The sequence below is a fragment of the Temnothorax americanus genome, unplaced genomic scaffold (assembly GCF_048541705.1).
Source record: "Temnothorax americanus isolate GAGA-0224 unplaced genomic scaffold, ASM4854170v1 Scaffold45, whole genome shotgun sequence".
Classification (NCBI taxonomy): Eukaryota; Metazoa; Arthropoda; class Insecta; order Hymenoptera; family Formicidae; genus Temnothorax; species Temnothorax americanus.
This window is the reverse complement of record NW_027509602.1, coordinates 546,960-565,219: the sequence shown is the minus strand read 5'-3', so window position 1 is coordinate 565,219 and position 18,260 is coordinate 546,960. Positions and strand designations below refer to the sequence as shown.

The following is an 18,260-nucleotide window of genomic DNA, read 5'->3' as shown; positions in this document are numbered from 1 at the left end:
ATATCACAGCTACGGCAAAAGCGATGATAATATCTACGACGAAAACGTTGACGTATATTAACGCTTTTGGTGTGACAACGATGGTAATTAAAGCCGCGCCTTTCATTTTGCATACAGTAAAAGCGATAGCGCGCGTTGTAGCTGAAAATCGGTCGCGCGAAAGCTCGGCGCTGACAAAAGCGTTTTAAAACAGTATGTTTAATGTGTGTGTGTGTGTGTGTGTGTGTGTGTGTCTCACACTCCTAATGCCAACAAAATTAATAATTTGAGCGCGTAATACGCGAAGAAATTTTATCACCATTATTACGAGAGATAACATAACACGATGAATAATAATTCAGCAACTTATGCAATTGTTTCACACGATGAGAATAATAATTAGCATAATTTTGCAAATCACGTCGGATAATAAAATGCTCGTGAAAGAAAAGCATCGTATAAATAAGCTTATAAAACGTAATCGCATAATTGTTGGTTCAAACAAGTGTATAACAAAAGTATACATGTATAAAAATGTCTGCCTTTTGTATTACGTAAATATATATTAAAATTAATTACATTATGAAATTCTAATACTTGGAAAAACGTGATGTGACATTTCCGCGATTATATCTGGAGCGCGATATTAATCGGTGGAGGAAGCGAAACGAAAAATAATGGATAATACGACAAGAAGTCGATGAACTTCGTCAACTGCACGACACAAATGCACTTTAAAGCATAACGGCTGCATAATACGACTGGTACACACGTAATTGATCGGTTAAATGTTGCAACACTTGCAGTATAATTGGGGAAATGTTCCAGCAAATTGTCGACGGCGATCGTGCGATTATTCTATAATGTAACAGTTGCGCACACGATGCGATAGACAATCCATTCGGTGCAGCATTTACCGGCGTAAATAATCTAAAATCAGTTTAGATTGATGCTTGTGGCAATGAAGAAACTTCCAGAGATGGATTCGAGAGAGAAACGTCAAATCATTTTAAATATATGACAAAAATCCTCGATTAATTTTAAATATTGTCCGATTACTTATAGTACGTTTCTTTTCTCTCTCTGTACGTCTTATTTTTCAAATTAGATGAGAAAACGTTACTAATAAATTATCTAGTTTATAATCAAATATTCAAGTTTTCTTTGTTTTTAATTATAATACATAATGAATCATATAAGGAAGAAACCTATGCTTAATGAACTTCCGTGAAATGTATACAGATTACTGATCTCGCTTTGATTGTGTCGCTCTAATTATCTATTCCAAAAGGCCAGTGCAATTAAAACTGAAGTTTTAGACTTTCGCTGAGAAAAGGAGACAAATTACTTCCAGAGCACATTTCTTCCGAATGCCATCTTTCGAAGATGCTCTGCAGGCTTTGCAAGTGAACAATTATTCATTTCAAACGTTCCAACTTTCCACATTTTAAGACCTTAAAACAAACAGCTTGGGCTATAATGCTTGTGCGCGGTACAGATTCTCTTTCAAGCTCCGACGCACATGATAATCATTTATGTCGCGGCATCTCGAAAGTAAACGGCAGAATTTTATTGCACCCGCTCGCTACAATGTTCACAACTGTAACGAACGCTGACTTGCTAGGTACGTTAAATTATTTCGCGAATTAATCGCACATAATGACTCCCAGGAAGAGAGATTCTAATTCGCGTCGCTAACTGTCACGGAGGCACACGTCGTCTGTCGAATCTCAAATCTTCTCGCTCGTTTAAGAGGCGAAAGTGAAACTCTCGCGATTCTTCCCCTGCGGGTCTTGCCCGCGCGCTTTTCATTTTCTTTTCCATTTTTATTTCACATCGTCTTTCCTCGTTGTTTATACGTGTAAAAATTTTAATACCTCGCCCGTATGAAAAATACCTTTCTTCGTCGCTCCTTTCTCTTCGCCGTCAGGCGGATCCTATAACGATCCGTAAGTATCTGCATAATTAACGTTATAGAGAAATATAAATTGCTCGGACAACGCTCGCGCGCGCGTGCACTGCAATTTATCGGAAACGGTCGTTAACCCTTTTTCCACGAACCTCGCCGCGCACTCGCGGTTATAAGTATAAACGGGTTTCGAAAATTACTTTTCCGCAAACGGGGGGGAGAAGTTTTATTTGTTATCCGTTATGTTCTTCTTTTCCGCATGTCAATGGGGGATTACCCAATACGCTCGTGACATGGAAACCCCTGATTTCCAAGTACCTGACGCCGATTACGGCGCGCAACAAATTGGAGGCTTCTCTTCTCTATCGTTTAAATGAGATTTTATATAAGGTAATTTTCGATAGAGACTCTCAGAGGACGGCCGAACGCAGCCGGGCAAAACCGCGCGCGCGAACGTATCAAGTTCCGCCTCTAAAAGCGCATACGTTAACTCTCGGAACGTGGTTTTGTTCGTGGTTTCGCGATAGCTCTCACTCACGCTGCGGGTTTTGTGTTGTGTGAAACAAAAGCGGTTATAATACGGTTTTGTTTAAAATTACTCTGGATATCGCATTACGAAATCGGAACCGACGCGACGGCAAAACACGCGGTTCTGCGAATCTGAGAAAATATCGAGGGATATACTGGATTAAAAATTTGTAAAAAAAGTTTCCAAAAACATTTACACGTATATATATCTGTTATTTATAATTAAACAAGAATTATGTGCAATTCTAACTTAAATAAACACTAGCAAGAAACGAAACGATAATTTCTCTTAGAAAGCGTACAGAATTTACTTAGATCAAACTCCATGCGTTTATTGATCTATATTTGCGTTCCAGTCAACTTTATTTTCGCCACGTTATGTCATCACATTTTGTCTTTCATATACATGAGAATTGTCTCGATAAAAATTCCAAGTTTTCCCACAAATAATAATACATGCGTTCTCTATACAAGCTGTCTCACAATTGTTTGTAACATTTTTGGCCAATTGAAGTATCGACGTCTTTTCGTAACAATAATAATTAATCATTAAACAAAACATATTCACGCAGTTTACATTCCACTGATTCGAATATAAAATTAGCAATATACGATAGAACACCTCGTCGTTTGATTAATAAGTTACATATGTACGTTAATGGGAAATTAAAAACGCGGAGAATTTTTAGCAATTGCGGAATCTCATGCGTGCGTCATCGAATATCTCGTATATCTCGATAAATAGAGAGCGTAGCGATGCCAGAATCTCGCGGGCGTATATCGTGATTGTCAGTAGAAACGGCTAGCAACTAGTCAGACGACGAGGAAGAAAGAGAAAAAGCGAAAGAGAGAATCGAATGTTATGCCGCGGTAGAGCGATTCCGGTCGCACTTCAGATGATTTTTCGTTAAATTGAAGACTCGCGATTTTCAATTTAAGAACTTATATATGTGACGATTCTGTTGTGCACGCGTTTCCCTGAGAGACGAGTAACGAATGCGGAAAACAGGGGATTTTGGATTTTCAGTCGCTGGTCGTGTTATACATATATTTTCGTAAGAAATTCGCGCAGAGGTACATACAAGATTAATTAAACTTACAGTAACTGTACGCTCGTACACAATACGAATATATATATATATATATATATATATATAGATATATATACACATATGTGTGTATATATACATATATGTGTATATATACATATACACATATGTATATACATGTGTATATATATATATACACATATGTGTGTATATATACATATATGTGTGTATATATATATATATATATAGATTTATGTATACACGTAACGTTAAGAATAAATTGCGTTCATGGGTTGATCGGTGAATGGAGAGAGTTTTAACACGGCAAGTGAATGCATCGGCGAACGAGATGTACAGGGCGGTACGTCGCGTGGCATGCGGCGATTAATTCGACGTTGATCGAGCCAGGAAGTGGTTTTCATCCGTTTTCACAAATCTTCCAGGTTTTCCTTCTTTTTCTTCTCGCTTCTCGCCCCTGCGCCCCGTTGGTAATTCGCGAACGCAAGACGTTTCGAATTTGACGCAAATTAACGGCGCGTTTGTTTCATAAGATTTATATGATCATCATTTTCGTTATTTTTTTTTTCTTTAATCTTTTATCTCGTTTTTTTTTCGTATCCTTTTGTCTGTGTCAACGGGCCGATCGATGCACAGGCTTCGAGTTATCTCGGAATATCTTTACGAATATAACAATTGGCGAAGGATGACGATACGATGGATCTGACGGAGACGACACGGGTCGGGAAATTGGCCAGCAAAGCCGCACGCCGCGCGATCGTGGGTCCCGGAGGAACGGGTCAACGGTCCGGGCAAACGGATTTGGCTTCAGTCCGATCTTCGATCGGCAGATCGACTGCGGGATCGATCGTAGCCCACGTTTCTATTTCGGCATGCCAGGGTTGCCGGTCGACGATCGCTTCGACGATCGGGTAGATCCGCGAACCGCGATCGAATCGCAGCGGACGTCCACCGCGGGCATATCTCTTCCTCTTCCTCCTTGCGTTTTCTCCTCCTGCTCCTCCTGCTACCTTTTGCTTCTTCTCCTCCTCCCTCCCCGCTTCGTGATCTCTGGCTGAGATTCCCTTTGCCGCGGATGAACAACTCCGCTCCTCCCCCTCCCCCCACGGTTTTGTATGCGCGCTTCCTTCTTCTTCTGTTGCCCTTCCGCACCGCTCTGGCCCCGATTACATGATTATGCACTTGCCTTTCTCGGCCCAAGGATTGTTCTTCTTGTCGGGCGCGTGTATCAGCGGATCGTTCTTCTCGTTCTCTTCCACGTACTCCCGCATCCTGCCGAGAAGAAGAATAAGAGGGTCAAGCCGGTACGTGTCAGTCTCGCGTAATGCTGAAATTGCAATCTAGCAACATGCGTTACTACTCCGGCTTGCCATGCAGCTTACCTAAGACTATATGGCGCAATAAACGTGCGATTGTGATTCGTTCTAGTGGAATTAATTCCTCATTGCGCGACCTTTTATCTCTTCGTAAAGTCGCGTTTTTTACTTATTTAGAACACGCACGAGAAAGGACGATCAGGTAAATTTATTTTAAGTATAAAATATTCGTTCAGAAACTTCAGACTATTACCGTATAGATATCTTTTTATTTTTTAATCGCAAATTGTAACATATTATCTTTGGCTTCTCCAATAAAAGTATTTTTTTATTTGAATATTATACGCGTGCATTTCTCTTGACAACGAATATTTTATTCTCGGGATACACTGTTGAATTCGTATATGTGTCAAATAATACTCAATTTCAGTCATTTTGTAATCATTCCTATTATCATCATTGCTCCTACTCAATATGTTGTTAATTTAACTAATGAAGTTAAACCTAATGAAGCTAAAATAATAAATTTCAACACACACCTGGTGGCCAAAAGTAACAAAAGGTTACATATTTTTATATTTAACAGTGTACCGCGCGTTTCGGGTGCATTGCTCGCGCTCAAAACTCGCCGGAGGCGCAGAGATTTGACGTTTTTCCAGGATCTCCTGGAGAATGGTCCCGCGCGAGACGCGAGACTCGTGCACGCGTGGATACGCTACCTCCGATTTAGTAGATCGCCGATAAGTTCGCGCCTCCGCATGTAGACCGGCCGATCCGATCGTTCGCGTTTCGCGAGGAAGTCGGTGAAAGGGACTCTCGGTTCTCTCGGTTCTCGCTCGCGCGGCCGATTTTGCGTTCAAGGAGAGTTGCCGCGGCGCAAGCGGCACGACGACAAAACGGCACGAAGCTTTCGAATTTTGTTGCCGCCTAGACGCTCGCCAAGCGCAAAATGTACATACGTATGGACATATTCCTTCCCGCGGGATATAAGAGCGCCGCGCCGGTCGGTTTAACGCCGCACGCGCGCGTTTAAGCCTTCACTGCGTGTTTTTTTTTTTATTGCGCACATAAACGACGGCTGTAAACTATATGGTTCAACATTGTCGTGCATAGCCTTCAGCGTCGGAACATGTGCTTGAGCAAATACGCGATTTATTTTGAGTGACAGCTGCAGCGCGTTTGCGCGCATGAATGACGAGGTCGACGCATTAAGAATCACTTTGTAGCTACATGTTTTCTTTCAACAAATGCCCGTAGAGAAAATCATGTTTTTTTCGTGTTAATCCAAATAAATAATGAAATTAGGATAAATAAATGTTCTGAGTAAAGAAATTTACGCAATGAAGAGTTGAACTATGATCATCCTAATCGTCGCGCGAAATGTTGTTGTTGTTGTTTTTTTTTTTTCCCCCACGATATGAGCGATAAAACCCGTGGCTTTTTACAACGAGCGAAAGAATATTTCTCTCGTATCGTATTCTTGAGTTCTTACGTCACGATTGCGCGTAAATTTTATTTGACTAAGCAATAATCGCATTTCGTGCTTGATCGCGGTATTGATTTATCAGAGTTCGTGCGGGGATCGCGCGGACTTTCACTTATCAGCGTCCGTCGCGCAATTTTTAAGTGCGGGTGAACGACCTTCCCCCGAAACACCCGTGTCGTAATGTTACCGATTCGCGATTTCTGCGACCAACTATTATTTAGCGACCGTCGTTTATATAATGAGCCGGCAATCGCATCGAAATCGGAGCGATTCCGAATCCCCCGCGAGTCGCGAGTCGCGATGCTAAATGGAGAGAGCCTTGTCGAGCGGATCGGCCGGTAGAAACGAAATGAATGGCGATTCTGTTCACTTCACGCTCGAAAGTTCGCGGTTTGTCTCACTTTCGTGTCTATCTTTACGGCCTGGCGGACGAGAATGGAAGCCGCAATTTAATGCACGATGATCGAGCGAAACTATCTGATTGACAAAAATGCTGGCGACAAGTATAGTATATTCCAGTATTTCCAGTTTGCGCTAAACATTCGCGCGCCGCCGACATTATATTTGTGGTCACAAAATTTTTATTAAACAGAGGCACGTTAACTCCAGATTTCTTGAACCTAATTAGTAAAAAAGAGAAAGAAGGTCCAAATTTTTATTTTATACATGAGACAAAGAATACAGTACCCCTTTCCCCTTCTTTCTCCCTTGTAAAGAATAATTTCGATTATAATTCATGTTATAAATTATCAATTCTATTTGATTGTTTATTAATTATCGTAAACGCTGTTGATCGCGAATAGTAGGACTTCCACGAAAAGAAGAGCGTCGGAAGAGAACGACCTACATTGCGTGCCAATGAATGCAACAGGCGTCGGGTTCAGCCGAGTTTAAAGGAGGTCATCCTAAATTCAGGAACCGAGACGCGCGTCACGCGGCCGCCGCTATGCCATCGTGCCGGTTAGCATATATCGATATTTCACGCGCGATAATTTCGATCTGTGTCTCTCTGTAGCTGTGTCTACGACCAGCTCTCTCAATTAAACGCGGAATTAGATCGTTAGCGAGAAACCGGCCGTGGCGCATGGGCGCATCGCTAATGGACGCGATACGATCGAGCGGGCACATGCGGGAAAAGTAAGTATATAGGCGCCCCGATCTTCTTGTTCCGGCGCGTGATCCCGCTTGCGGAACGACGCGGAACCGCATGCGCGCGTTTAGGCCAAACGACGACCGGACAGTTGTTTTCTTCGGTTTTCGAGGCGAGTTATAAGTATCGCGCGCGAAAGCAAAAAATTTCCGCGGTCTCGCGCGACTTCTCGAGCGGTGAAAGGCGGCGGAACACCCGCCTTCCTCTCTCTCTCTCTCTCTCTCTCTCTCTCTCCCTTCGCTCCGCGCGTCACCCCCGTTTTTTTTCCTTCTCCTCTTTCCTCTTTCTGTTTATCCCCTAATCTCGCGCCCCGATAATACGACGATATACGTTTCCACACGCCCGCTTCCTGGATCCTTCCGCTCTCTTCCGTCTCGCGCGAGATATCGATGCAATCTTGCGAAACGCCGCGGTGCAGGTGACCCCGGGGATGCTTTCGCTCGTATTCAACAGGTTCGATATTTTTAAGTGTCGGTCCTACCAGTGATAATCAATTAAGAGAAAAGGATATCTGAAATAGTATATTAATAAAAGCAACCAGAAATAAAAGTTTCTTTTGAAACAAGAGCGTAGCACGTTCATAATATGTCTCGTTTTAAAAACGAATTAAAAATATAATCAAAAATATAATTAAATTGTCCATCGAGCTTATAAAAGACAAGTATTTAACTCGAGTACCGTTGCGTTTTATGTAATTTATAATACAATATTTTCTCCGTATAGGCTCGTTACTATACAAAAGGTCGTTAACGCCGTCATTAAATCAGTCGGAACGTGAGTTAAATTCGCAGAGCCGATCGCGTTTTGCGAGCTTATAGTCTCGCAATAACTCGGCCGCGCTCGATCATTAGCGAGAGCGCGACACGGCAAGGGATATAATTAGCTGGGTCGAGCCGAATGGACCGCGAAGGATAATCCTCGCACGATCCCTTTCGTTTGCGCGTGACGAAACCGTAAGAAGTTGAGGGACGATCGCCCGCGATCGGGGACCAGCTGGCGCGGCGCGCGGCGGTTCCAATTAGATCACCGCCGATCATCGCCGGTTATTGAGTCATCATAATCGCCGGTTCGGCGCTCCTGTTTGCGCGCATCACAAATGCGCGCGCGTACCCCTGGAAAGTGATCGTGTGCCGCGCGAAAACGCGATTAACGCGAATACACGCACCGCCGAGTTCCAAGGAGATCCTGTCCCTCTCCACGTAACACGCGGGGACGCCGAGCATACAATTCAGTATTCACAGCCTTGACTGTGCCGCGGCGGCTGCACTTATGGGCGCGCGCGAGATGACTTATCTGAGAAAAGGCGCAGCAGCGCTGCGAGGCGAGGAAAACGCGATGTCGGGAACACCGGAACACCTACGCCGCGATCAGGAGCATGCACATTTCGTTAGCAATTGCGGTTTTAACTCGTGGCAATAGAAATTCAATTCCACATTTCGCGCATAATAACAAATTTTTTAAGTTGCACTGATCAATGTTATTTTTCAAATAATGATTGGTGATGCCCTTTCAAAATGTAATACCGATTAAGACGTTAATCAGCAAATTTTAAGACACGTAAAAAAATTATACCCTTGAGTTCTAAAACATTTTCCCAATTTTGGCTCTCGTGTTCTCTTCAATATATGTATATCATACAATTAATAAAATATTTTTTACTTCCATTAGATAGGATTGCGTTTATCGTATATTTTTCCTTTTTTTTGCCATACTTTTTCAAGCAACTGCGGAAAGCTGCTTGTGCATTCGTAACTGTGTTTAATATACGTAATTACAAATTAAAAAAATAAATTTGTATTCAATTATTTTTAATAACGTTATCCTTCAGCTTAAGCTGAAATGGACACAGTTGAACCTTGAACGACAACAACCTGCGGTGATTACCTACGGTATTACGTAGGTTTATGCGCGAACCAATTCATCTGGAAAGGCATTCTATGATTACGCACCGGCGAAAATTATACATCGTCGGTTATTCAGGAACTAGGAACTACAGCTGTTACCGTTGAACAGCCTTCGCGCAATGTGCCTTGTACATAGAGAATACCTGAATTGTTAAAAAAAAACGCTTGTAACGAATAGACAAAGCCCGTGCTGCAAAAACTAAATGCGCTAGCTTGAGATCCACGAATCTATAATGGTACTTCTTGTTTATTGAGTGTATTATACTTAAATTATATAAAAATACTTAACGATTACTACTCAAAAACCAGAATAGACCAAAAAAATGTGTTAACAATTGAAGAAAAGATGTGTCTTATGCGTATAACGTTACAGTGATCTACAAGTCGAATATTATATTACGAATATATATAACGAATACATACATATACATGTCCTATTGGTTAACATTGATAACAATGCAAAATTATAATAAATGAAGAATAAAGGTGAGCACTTATTTTCTATATCAGTCACTTGTCCAGTAGCAAATGAGTGCAAGATGAGCTATTACATTCCGTTCGAATGAGGCAAAGATTAAAAAAAAAAAAAACAGAACTATCTAGTTTTCCTGATTAGTATCAGGGGAATAAATTATAATATTAAATAAAAGAAAATATTATATAACATATCCCTAGAAATCGCATTTAAGCACAGATCATGCAACTTTTAATGAAAAATGGCGGCTGTTCGATACCTATATGCGTCAACAGTTATGATGACGTTGAACATTAATGTAATAAAAAGGTAACGTTAAGTTAAATTTATGTGTTAACGAACACACATACAAGCAATTAGATTTCAAATAAATTTCGATAAGAATTTCGAAAATTAATTTAAGATTCAGATGCACCGGTATCTGATGACAATAAGAGGGAAATCACAACAAAAAGTATTAAATTCCAATTCATTTTTCAATCTCTGGAGAAAACTCCGCTTCAGAAATTCGCCGAAATTGGCAGGATTTCTGGGATGCACCTGCGTGCGAGGGCGACGGGTCTTCTCGGGTATCCATAGACGTGTGCAAATGATACGCAAGCAGGGCGGAAGAACAAATAGACAACTAGGCAGTGCAAGCTAGACGACGACGGCGACGACGACGACGACGACGACTACGACGACTACGACGACGACGAAGATGACGATTCGACCGGCGCCGACGATGCACTTACGCCGCGATGCTCTTCGACAGGGGCCACCGTTCCATGGACGCCTGGTACTTCATGTTCTCGATCTGCTTCTTCAGTGCGTCCTTGTCCATGGTGGCGAGTACACTGGGATCCATGGTTACAGCCGCACCCCCCTTGTCGCAAAATCGGGAACGGGATGGCGCGTGCGCCTACACCAGGAAAATCAATAAGGACGGCTTGAGAGTGTATAGCTATCGGGCGCTGTGCCCGTATAAACGCGAACGACGGCCTCGTCGGGGACGACGAGAGGGAAACTCGGCCCCCGCCCGCCCGCCCCCCCCCCTTCGCGACGGGGGAGATCAACCGAGATCTCATCACCGTAATCTGCTCCGATCGCCGGCGTTTGTATTCATTCGCGAAACACGACGAATGCAAACCGATATGTAAACGTCAGATGGGGTCGCGATGATTGAAACTTTGTGAACAGTATTACTTTGTATACATATACGCGGTTTACCAGTAGTTGGGAGAAGCAGGGAATACGAGTGCCCTTTGACCTTTAAGTTGCGACGAGTCTTTCCTATCCTCCCGACTGCGGTGTTCTCAATAACGGAGGCAAGATGTTTAAAGTGGTTCTAGTTCACTTTATATCTTCCGTTAATTTTAACTATTACAATTATAATCTAGGAAAAAAAAAACAAATCTTTCCCATTTTTTGTTTATATTCTATTATTTTTTAATCGTCCTCTTTATGTTCTATATCAATTGTATTGCTTCTAAAGAATCGACATTCTTATAAGTATATTTTGGTAAGAAGATAATAGTCTCCTTTCATCATTTCTTAGTATGTTTACGCATTGTGTTCCACAGCATTCAACATCCTTAAAGATAATCGTTATAGGGATAAAAATAGAGCTTATGACCTATAATCGCTTTCATTAATCGTGAAAATGCGCCTGCATTATCACACGACGTTGTTAGTTCGATCTTAATAGCACATCTCAGGATGACTATTTAATTATAACCTTTGATAAATCGCGTATCGTTACAACGTTCGATTATGATCTCGCATTCGCACGATTTATGAGAATTCGCTGATTCAGACGGTAATTTCGCAGAAGAAGGCAATTGCCACGGTGCACGCGAGATCGTCCATCCCGCCGTCCTTTAGAAGGACTCCGCAATGCTGGTTCCCGTTATAGTTGTCGGGTTCGTTGGCGATTTTCAAAGTCCATTTTGAGTAGCCCGTGGCTTCCAGAGATTCATCCGTGATCGTGTTCCAATCGCCCTCCTCGTAAAGATCGTGTACGCCGAGCCATGCCCGATCTATCTTGTTCTCCTCCAAAATGTGCAACAACAGCTTTTCCTCCGAATTGGAATTAATGACAGCCAAATGACCTACGCCGACAGACTCGCATTAATCCGATAAATTTACGTGACTTTTGCCGTTATCTAACTCGTTTGTGACTGTCAGCGACACGAAAGCGCGACCAAGATTTATACTCGTTAACTTTCGCACGCATTTCTGTAGCCTCATTGGACGTCGTATTCTTGACGTATAAAAGACAGTTCAGCAAAGGGCGATTCACGATGAAATGTTATTGCTCGCGGAAAATGGTGGAAACGTGGCGGAGCATTTCGACGAACCGTCATAAAAATAAAATCGTCGTTAGGAACTCACCCCCTTCTTGAATGCAAATTCTACGAGCTTTGTTCCACGGCAACTTGCGGGCGTGAAGTTTATGAGCACCCATGCCAGGCGTAATAAGATAGTCGCTTCCTGCTTTTTCTATCAGATTGATACCGTCTTGCATTTTCCATTGGCGCGGCCCGTAAATGTAAATAATTTGCTGTGCCGGAGACAAATTTCCATTCGCGTTTGGTAATAACTTGCTTGCAGCTGTAGGAAAGTCTTGTAAATTGAGATATTTTTCCCTACATCGATCACGATGAAATATTATATATATGATGTAAAATATATAAATTAATAAAAAATATTCAATTTAACATTCTAAACATAACATATAGTTATGACACAAAATATTACTCTCCTTTTCTCTCTTTAAAGTTTCAAGTAAATTAAAGTGTATTTGCTAATCCTATAAAGTAATATTGCAATTCATTTCTTATTAATTTACCTGTCAATCCATTGATTGCCGTATCAGTTCCAATTGTACTTTCCGTACTTGCGGTACAATACGTTATCACGTATAAAAGTACTAACGTGTATCGCAGCATGATTATTACGTCGACAATATAAATTTTCGAGAACAAATGACAAATGACGGCGGATACGGGTATACTTATATTATACGATAAGAAATTGTTATCACACACCCACATATGATATAGGGAAGTACGACTGATAACCTTCAGTAATGCCGCACTAATATTATAATATTCAACAAAAATAGATATATAAAAAGTAAATAAAGCAATGCCGAGTGTTTCCTTAAAATTTTATAAAATACTTTGTGAGTTGCGTTTTAATCATTTTTTCTAAATCCTTCTAAATTCTTTTAAATTAGTATCTACTATTTTTATAAATAGTATCTACTATTTATCAATTCGAATTATTTAAATGTGTTTAAGTTATCGCAACAGGATATTACTCACTGGGATTCCTAAACATTATCAACATCGCATGACCATATTATTATGACATCATTAGTTTGGAGCAATCATATGTGAAAAATTATGATTAAAATGTCGCATAAATTACTCATAAATTACTAAATAAGATATCATGTAAATAATTATATTTGATTGTATCCAATACGGTTTTTTTTTCCAACATCTAGATAATATTCTCTCAATTATTTTTATGCTTTATAACATATTTAATTCGTTAAAATTAAAAATATTTATAAAGCAACTCGTAAATGCAGATTTCCAATCGTTTAATGAAAAATTTCAGTTTCGGCCCGTATATTGGCGGATCTTACAATTGCAGTCAAGTAAACGCCTCAATTAAACGGATCTTTCGCAAAATATAATAATGCAACGCGTGGATTTAACTTAAGCGCAGGATTAATTCTTGAGAGGAAATGCAACGCAATTGCATTCTAGGCTAAAAGTTCAAATGCCACTGTGTAACGTGCGTGCACATATAAAGTAACAATAAAAGTTTCGCATTTTATAGCGCGACAATTGTACGGTTTCTACATCGCCTTCATTGATTCTTGCGAAGGCACGGAAAATTTGCAATTAATTTTTGCACACTGATAGCTAATTACATTTACAATTAATCGCTCATCGTTTGCAGTTTTACGATGCATCAACAAAATTAGTCGAGATCGATATTTTTGAAACTTCAATTAATACATCATAATTTATACGATCTAATTAACTAAAAGTTTTCCGTTAAATAATAATACTAAAATTATTATTTCACGCTCAAATCGGTTTGCAATCGCCGTTATTAGTTTTAATAAGTTAGAATTAATTTAGGGGAGATACATAAATCGTGAAAGTTCAAGTTAGGTGTATAGTACTTACCTAGACGAAGAACGATGGAATTCTGCGGCGATGCGACTTTTAGCGGGCTTCGCGATTCGCTTACGGAAGCCTCGGAAAATCCGGGCAATCTAATTTAATAATAATTTCACCGCCGATATCTTCAATCGTCGTCAATGCACTTATAACTCGCTGACGAACGCGTTGAACTTGTAATTCAGCGAGAATGCACATATCTCCGATGTCTGACGTTTATTTTTATATAGAATTAAAATGCAATCGTGTTAAATTAAAAATATTCTTAATAGAAAAAGTTGTTCGTAAAAAATCACAGCTATATGCCCGTCTCAAATATATTCATTTATCTTTTCTTAACCCTTTATAATGCGGTTTTCTTGTAACAAAATGGCAAAAAAATCTGTTTTATTTATTAAAATTAATAATTTATTTAACCCTAGACAGACTCACTGGGGTGTTAGAGGACCCTACGCTCATTTACGCTCAACATTTATTACAGTAAGTATATTTCAGATTTTTTGTGAAAAATTTTTATATTGATAAAAAAAGCATTGTATATATATATATATATATATATATATATATATATATATATTAGTTATACAAATTGTTAAATTGTATAACTGGATGGATGGATTGGCGTATGTATAGCAGTACATAAATGGAATTTTTTACAGAAAATGTCTGTTCGTTACCAAACGCGCAGCGTTACTAGTGTATGTACATGATAATTTGGTGCAACAAGAGCGAATTGCGACCTACGACTTGCCTTCAGATAGTGAAGAAGATAATAAAGAATCACAGACTGATTCGGAATCGGAAGAGGACGTTGAAGATGAACCTTTTGAAGCATCGACAGAAACTGAAGTTAGAGAAGGGTCAGAGGTAAGAGATAATTTTTTTTGCGTAACTCAAAAAATTTGGAAAACGCAAAATATCCGCTCAAAGTTTAGGACACTACTTTACATTTCATTTACAGAGTGAAGATGGAAATACTGCTGGACCGTCAACCAACGAGCGAAAAAGATCTATTTCTCGTGCAAGTTCGATGTCTTCTCGTGTGAATTCAAAACGTGGCCGTAGACGAATATGTTGAAAAAGATGGACATCGATGGTACACCACAGCGCGGGAGAGGCCAGCACATCATCAGCGCAATGTAAAAACGTTTTTGCCTGGTCCCATCGGAGAAGCAAAATCCGTGAAAAGTCCGCCCGATGCACGGTCTCTATTATTTAGTGACGCGTTATTGGAAAAAGTGGTTCTTCACACCAATGAAGAAATAAAGCGCCATCGTGACACTACGGAAAATGAGGCTGTCTCACATCCGACGTATGCAGATGTGGACCTATGTGAACTGAAGGCTTTCACACATTGGAGTTCTGTACCTTTCCGGTCTACAGAAAACTGCAAGTACAGAAAAATAAGCGAGTCTGTCTAGGGTTAATATAATTATGCATAATAATTTCACTTTTAGGCACAGATGTTTTAGATTAAAGATAATATTTTAAAATTAATTCTATAATAATATGCACTTATTAAATATCGTACGTCTTTTTAGTTACATTGCTGATAACAGAGAATGAGCAAAATATTAAACAAACTAAACTCCTGCTAATATTAAAAGATAAAATCCGCTTTACACGATTTATAATTCCAATTTTCGAATTTGCCACCAATCCGCTGATTATTGGTTATGTTCATGTATAGTGCATGCAATCAGCTGTGCACCAATAATGATGTCGTAGAAATGTAGATGTGTGGAGCTATGGCGTGTGGACGACGTGGACGATGTTTTTCTCTGCCTTCGCCTTCGTTCGAAGCTTAAACTAACAATAATTTAAAATAACAAACCATACAATTTTACGCGTAAAAACAGATAACGAGGTAGACAAATGGGATTTCTTCAAAAATTGACTTCTGTCGTTTGTCTCGTACCTTAAAAAGTTCCATTCTGATCTTCGTAAAGTCGGGGTTTTAACCTCACTTTCCTTCTTTCTTTCGTAGGCTTGACAAGAGGTGCAGTCTGACAATCAAGATGAGTAAATACGTGAATCTGGCGAACGTGGGCACTAATTATGCCATGCGTATGAATCGCTTGAGTAACCGAATCTTCGGCGAGGTGACCAGGCCGACTAATCAGAAGTCGATGAAGGTCGTGAAGCTCCTCAGCGAGAAACCGGTGAACAAGCGACCGGAGATCGTGGAATATTATCCGAGATTCAAAGAGACGGAACTGTTGATGACACATCTGCGCGATTACGGTCTCTTCAGGGACGAGCATAAGGACTTCAAGGAGGAATTCGAGCGTCGGAGAGAGCTTCGCGGTAAAACCAAGTGGATACCGCCTCCCTTCAGGAATAAACCCAAACCAACTTAAGATTTATACAATCTGTACTTGAATGTAACAAATTTTGCTGCGAAGAGCGCGTATCTCATCTGTAAATGATAAACCACGTGCTGTCTATTTGATACAATTGGTTTTTTTTTTTTTTTTCACGAAACGATTCATATTCATAAGAATTATGCCTCTACCTTTCCGGCATATTAAGTTTAAACTTAGTTAACATATTTTAACTGGTATTAAATAAAACTACAAACTTTTTGACACGTTTTAGTACGTACGCCAACGTAACATTTGAATTGACGTTTATATTGGTCTATATGTACATTTACAAGCGAGTCTTGTAGAAAATATATAAAAGAAGTTTATTATAAAATTTCCAACGGTACAATAGGGCACACACATATATATATACGTATATCCAAGTATATGGACAATGCTAATATTTACAGATTACGTTTATATACAGAATTGGAAGTGTGTGTACATATATTGTATCTCTATTGGATGTAGGATCACATTCTACTTGATCCATTGATAAAAGGTATCTATACGAATTTGTTCGTTTATTCTCGTAGGTTTACAATTCTTGCTTCGTATTCTGAGAATTGTCCTTCATATTTTCTTTACTATTTGTCTCTTCCTTAGATATCCCTTTTTTCTTTTTCTTTCGTTTCCCGACGTCTTTTCCGATGTCCTCGTGCAGACACGAATCATTTTGTCCTTTCAATGCACGCTCGGAACATAAATATCTAAACGATGAATAATATTTGAAAAGAAATAGATGCCGAGATTTCATAAATGATGTAAACGATTATCGTCCGTTTCTCAATGCGGATTAACTTTAATCTCGATTTAACTCGCTTAAAGTTAATCTGCATTGATGGAAAAATGGACATTTGAGACAGATATATTCTAGGTTGCTACCTAATCAAAGGAATCTCTCCCTGATGGTGGTGATACCAGTCTTCGATGTCGGCTTCATGATTTTCTAGCAAGCTTTCACATTGCGCTTTCAAAGTAGTTATCTCTACGGAAGGCTTGTCCCACAACTCGTAGGGAATACCCAATTCCACTTTAACTCCCTTATCCCTGTAATCATACGTATATCGATTAATTTTCGGGATACTCTATACGGGGTACTCTATTGCGCTAACAATATATCTTACACAAGGCCGTGCAACGTTTTGAACGTTTGACTCATTCCTTTCGCAAATCTCGTACTGTCCGTACGCTCTTTGTGTACGTTGTATTCCAGTATTCGCTCACAAACATCCTCCATGGTTTCTACTAACCGCAATTCTCTGGGAAGAAACGAAAATTATATCGATCTCATCAGAATAATCTCATTACGGTATGTCTCAGTCCGATACTTACGACTTCTTATATTCCTTTTTCTTCTTTGGCGCAACATCGTCTACCGAATATCCAATCTCTAACACATCATGTGTTTTTCCTGTTTCGTCGAGCCTAGCCTCGAGCTCCGTAGCTAAAACTTTACACACTGTAACAAAGATTTATCATTAATTTCAAAGGTAATTTTTATTAAGAATTTGAAGTTATTGCACACAGAAAAAATTTCCTAATCTTCCAGCATATTAAATTAACGGAAAATTATATATATTCTAACGCTCTAAATTTGCTACGTTTCTCCCTCGGAAATATATATATTGCCATAGATTTAACCACCTTCGCATTTATTGGCGTATTTAACCCCTTGCTCCTCCTCGGGGTCGCCGAGAGCAAGATTCACGAGTAATAAATTTAATAAAATTGCACGATTCACCAGCAGCATCGTGGCTTATACCAAATAAAAGAGGAACGTCAGCCGGTAGATCATGGAAATCACTGGAATGTGTCACGCACGAATATGCAGCGTCGTGCAACACGACGTGATAACCGGCGACCTATCCTATATCTACGCCCACAATTACAGTA

At 39.9% G+C, this 18,260-nt stretch overlaps 4 protein-coding genes and 1 long non-coding RNA gene across 8 annotated transcripts; 2 read left to right on the top strand and 3 right to left on the bottom strand.

Moving 5' to 3' along the window:
* Positions 1–1,527: 1,527 nt before the first annotated feature.
* Ggamma30a (guanine nucleotide-binding protein subunit gamma-e) lies at positions 1,528–10,729 on the bottom strand. The gene is made up of 2 exons (XM_077416848.1): positions 10,549–10,729; positions 1,528–4,755 (listed from the first exon to the last, which is right to left on the bottom strand). Exons 1-2 carry the CDS (start codon positions 10,659–10,661, stop codon positions 4,650–4,652), a joined length of 219 nt encoding a protein of 72 aa, XP_077272974.1. The 5' UTR covers positions 10,662–10,729; the 3' UTR covers positions 1,528–4,649.
* Positions 10,730–11,129: 400 nt separating this feature from the next.
* Positions 11,130–12,800, bottom strand: LOC143903321 (hemolymph lipopolysaccharide-binding protein-like). Of its 2 annotated transcripts, none has more exons than XM_077416834.1 (3): positions 12,645–12,800; positions 12,188–12,406; positions 11,130–11,904 (listed from the first exon to the last, which is right to left on the bottom strand). In XM_077416834.1, the coding sequence occupies exons 1-3, from the start codon at positions 12,742–12,744 to the stop codon at positions 11,606–11,608; spliced, it is 618 nt and encodes a 205-aa protein (XP_077272960.1). In that variant the 5' UTR covers positions 12,745–12,800; the 3' UTR covers positions 11,130–11,605. The 2 variants fall into 2 exon arrangements, with proteins under 2 accessions (XP_077272960.1, XP_077272959.1); XM_077416833.1 differs by having other exon boundaries at positions 12,188–12,418; positions 12,645–12,784.
* Positions 12,801–14,012: 1,212 nt separating this feature from the next.
* LOC143903326 (uncharacterized) lies at positions 14,013–15,348 on the top strand. 2 transcript variants are annotated; one of them, XR_013258685.1, is made up of 3 exons: positions 14,013–14,478; positions 14,658–14,865; positions 14,960–15,348. It is a non-coding gene; the product is annotated as an uncharacterized LOC143903326 (long non-coding RNA). The 2 variants fall into 2 exon arrangements; XR_013258686.1 differs by lacking the exon at positions 14,013–14,478 and having other exon boundaries at positions 14,590–14,865.
* A 355-nt stretch (positions 15,349–15,703) lies between these two features.
* Mrps33 (mitochondrial ribosomal protein S33) lies at positions 15,704–16,455 on the top strand. Of its 2 annotated transcripts, none has more exons than XM_077416842.1 (2): positions 15,704–15,865; positions 15,986–16,455. In XM_077416842.1, exon 2 carries the CDS (start codon positions 16,017–16,019, stop codon positions 16,356–16,358), a length of 342 nt encoding a protein of 113 aa, XP_077272968.1. In that variant the 5' UTR covers positions 15,704–15,865; positions 15,986–16,016; the 3' UTR covers positions 16,359–16,455. The 2 variants fall into 2 exon arrangements, with proteins under 2 accessions (XP_077272968.1, XP_077272969.1); XM_077416843.1 differs by having other exon boundaries at positions 15,728–15,903.
* A 206-nt stretch (positions 16,456–16,661) lies between these two features.
* Cnpyb (FGF signaling regulator protein canopy b) lies at positions 16,662–18,257 on the bottom strand. The gene is made up of 5 exons (XM_077416835.1): positions 18,012–18,257; positions 17,700–17,826; positions 17,492–17,626; positions 17,250–17,414; positions 16,662–17,074 (listed from the first exon to the last, which is right to left on the bottom strand). The coding sequence occupies exons 1-5, from the start codon at positions 18,115–18,117 to the stop codon at positions 16,903–16,905; spliced, it is 705 nt and encodes a 234-aa protein (XP_077272961.1). The 5' UTR covers positions 18,118–18,257; the 3' UTR covers positions 16,662–16,902.
* Positions 18,258–18,260: the final 3 nt, after the last annotated feature.

What these genes read in the sequence shown, in the direction of transcription:
- Ggamma30a (XM_077416848.1), bottom strand. Translation starts at nt 10,661, where the DNA reads ATGGATCCCAGTGTACTCGCCACCATGGACAAGGACGCACTGAAGAAG. An exon ending in CTGTCGAAGAGCATCGCGGC is followed by an intron (nt 4,756 to 10,548) that starts GTAAGTGCATCG and finishes TCTTCTCGGCAG; the next exon opens with GATGCGGGAGTACGTGGAAG.
- LOC143903321 (XM_077416833.1), bottom strand. Translation starts at nt 12,744, where the DNA reads ATGCTGCGATACACGTTAGTACTTTTATACGTGATAACGTATTGTACC. An exon ending in GGCAATCAATGGATTGACAG is followed by an intron (nt 12,419 to 12,644) that starts GTAAATTAATAA and finishes TCAATTTACAAG; the next exon opens with ACTTTCCTACAGCTGCAAGC. An exon ending in AATTTGCATTCAAGAAGGGG is followed by an intron (nt 11,905 to 12,187) that starts GTGAGTTCCTAA and finishes CTGTCGGCGTAG; the next exon opens with GTCATTTGGCTGTCATTAAT.
- Mrps33 (XM_077416842.1), top strand. Translation starts at nt 16,017, where the DNA reads ATGAGTAAATACGTGAATCTGGCGAACGTGGGCACTAATTATGCCATG.
- Cnpyb (XM_077416835.1), bottom strand. Translation starts at nt 18,117, where the DNA reads ATGCTGCTGGTGAATCGTGCAATTTTATTAAATTTATTACTCGTGAAT. An exon ending in ATACGCCAATAAATGCGAAG is followed by an intron (nt 17,827 to 18,011) that starts GTGGTTAAATCT and finishes TCTTTGTTACAG; the next exon opens with TGTGTAAAGTTTTAGCTACG. An exon ending in AAAAAGGAATATAAGAAGTC is followed by an intron (nt 17,627 to 17,699) that starts GTAAGTATCGGA and finishes GTTTCTTCCCAG; the next exon opens with AGAATTGCGGTTAGTAGAAA.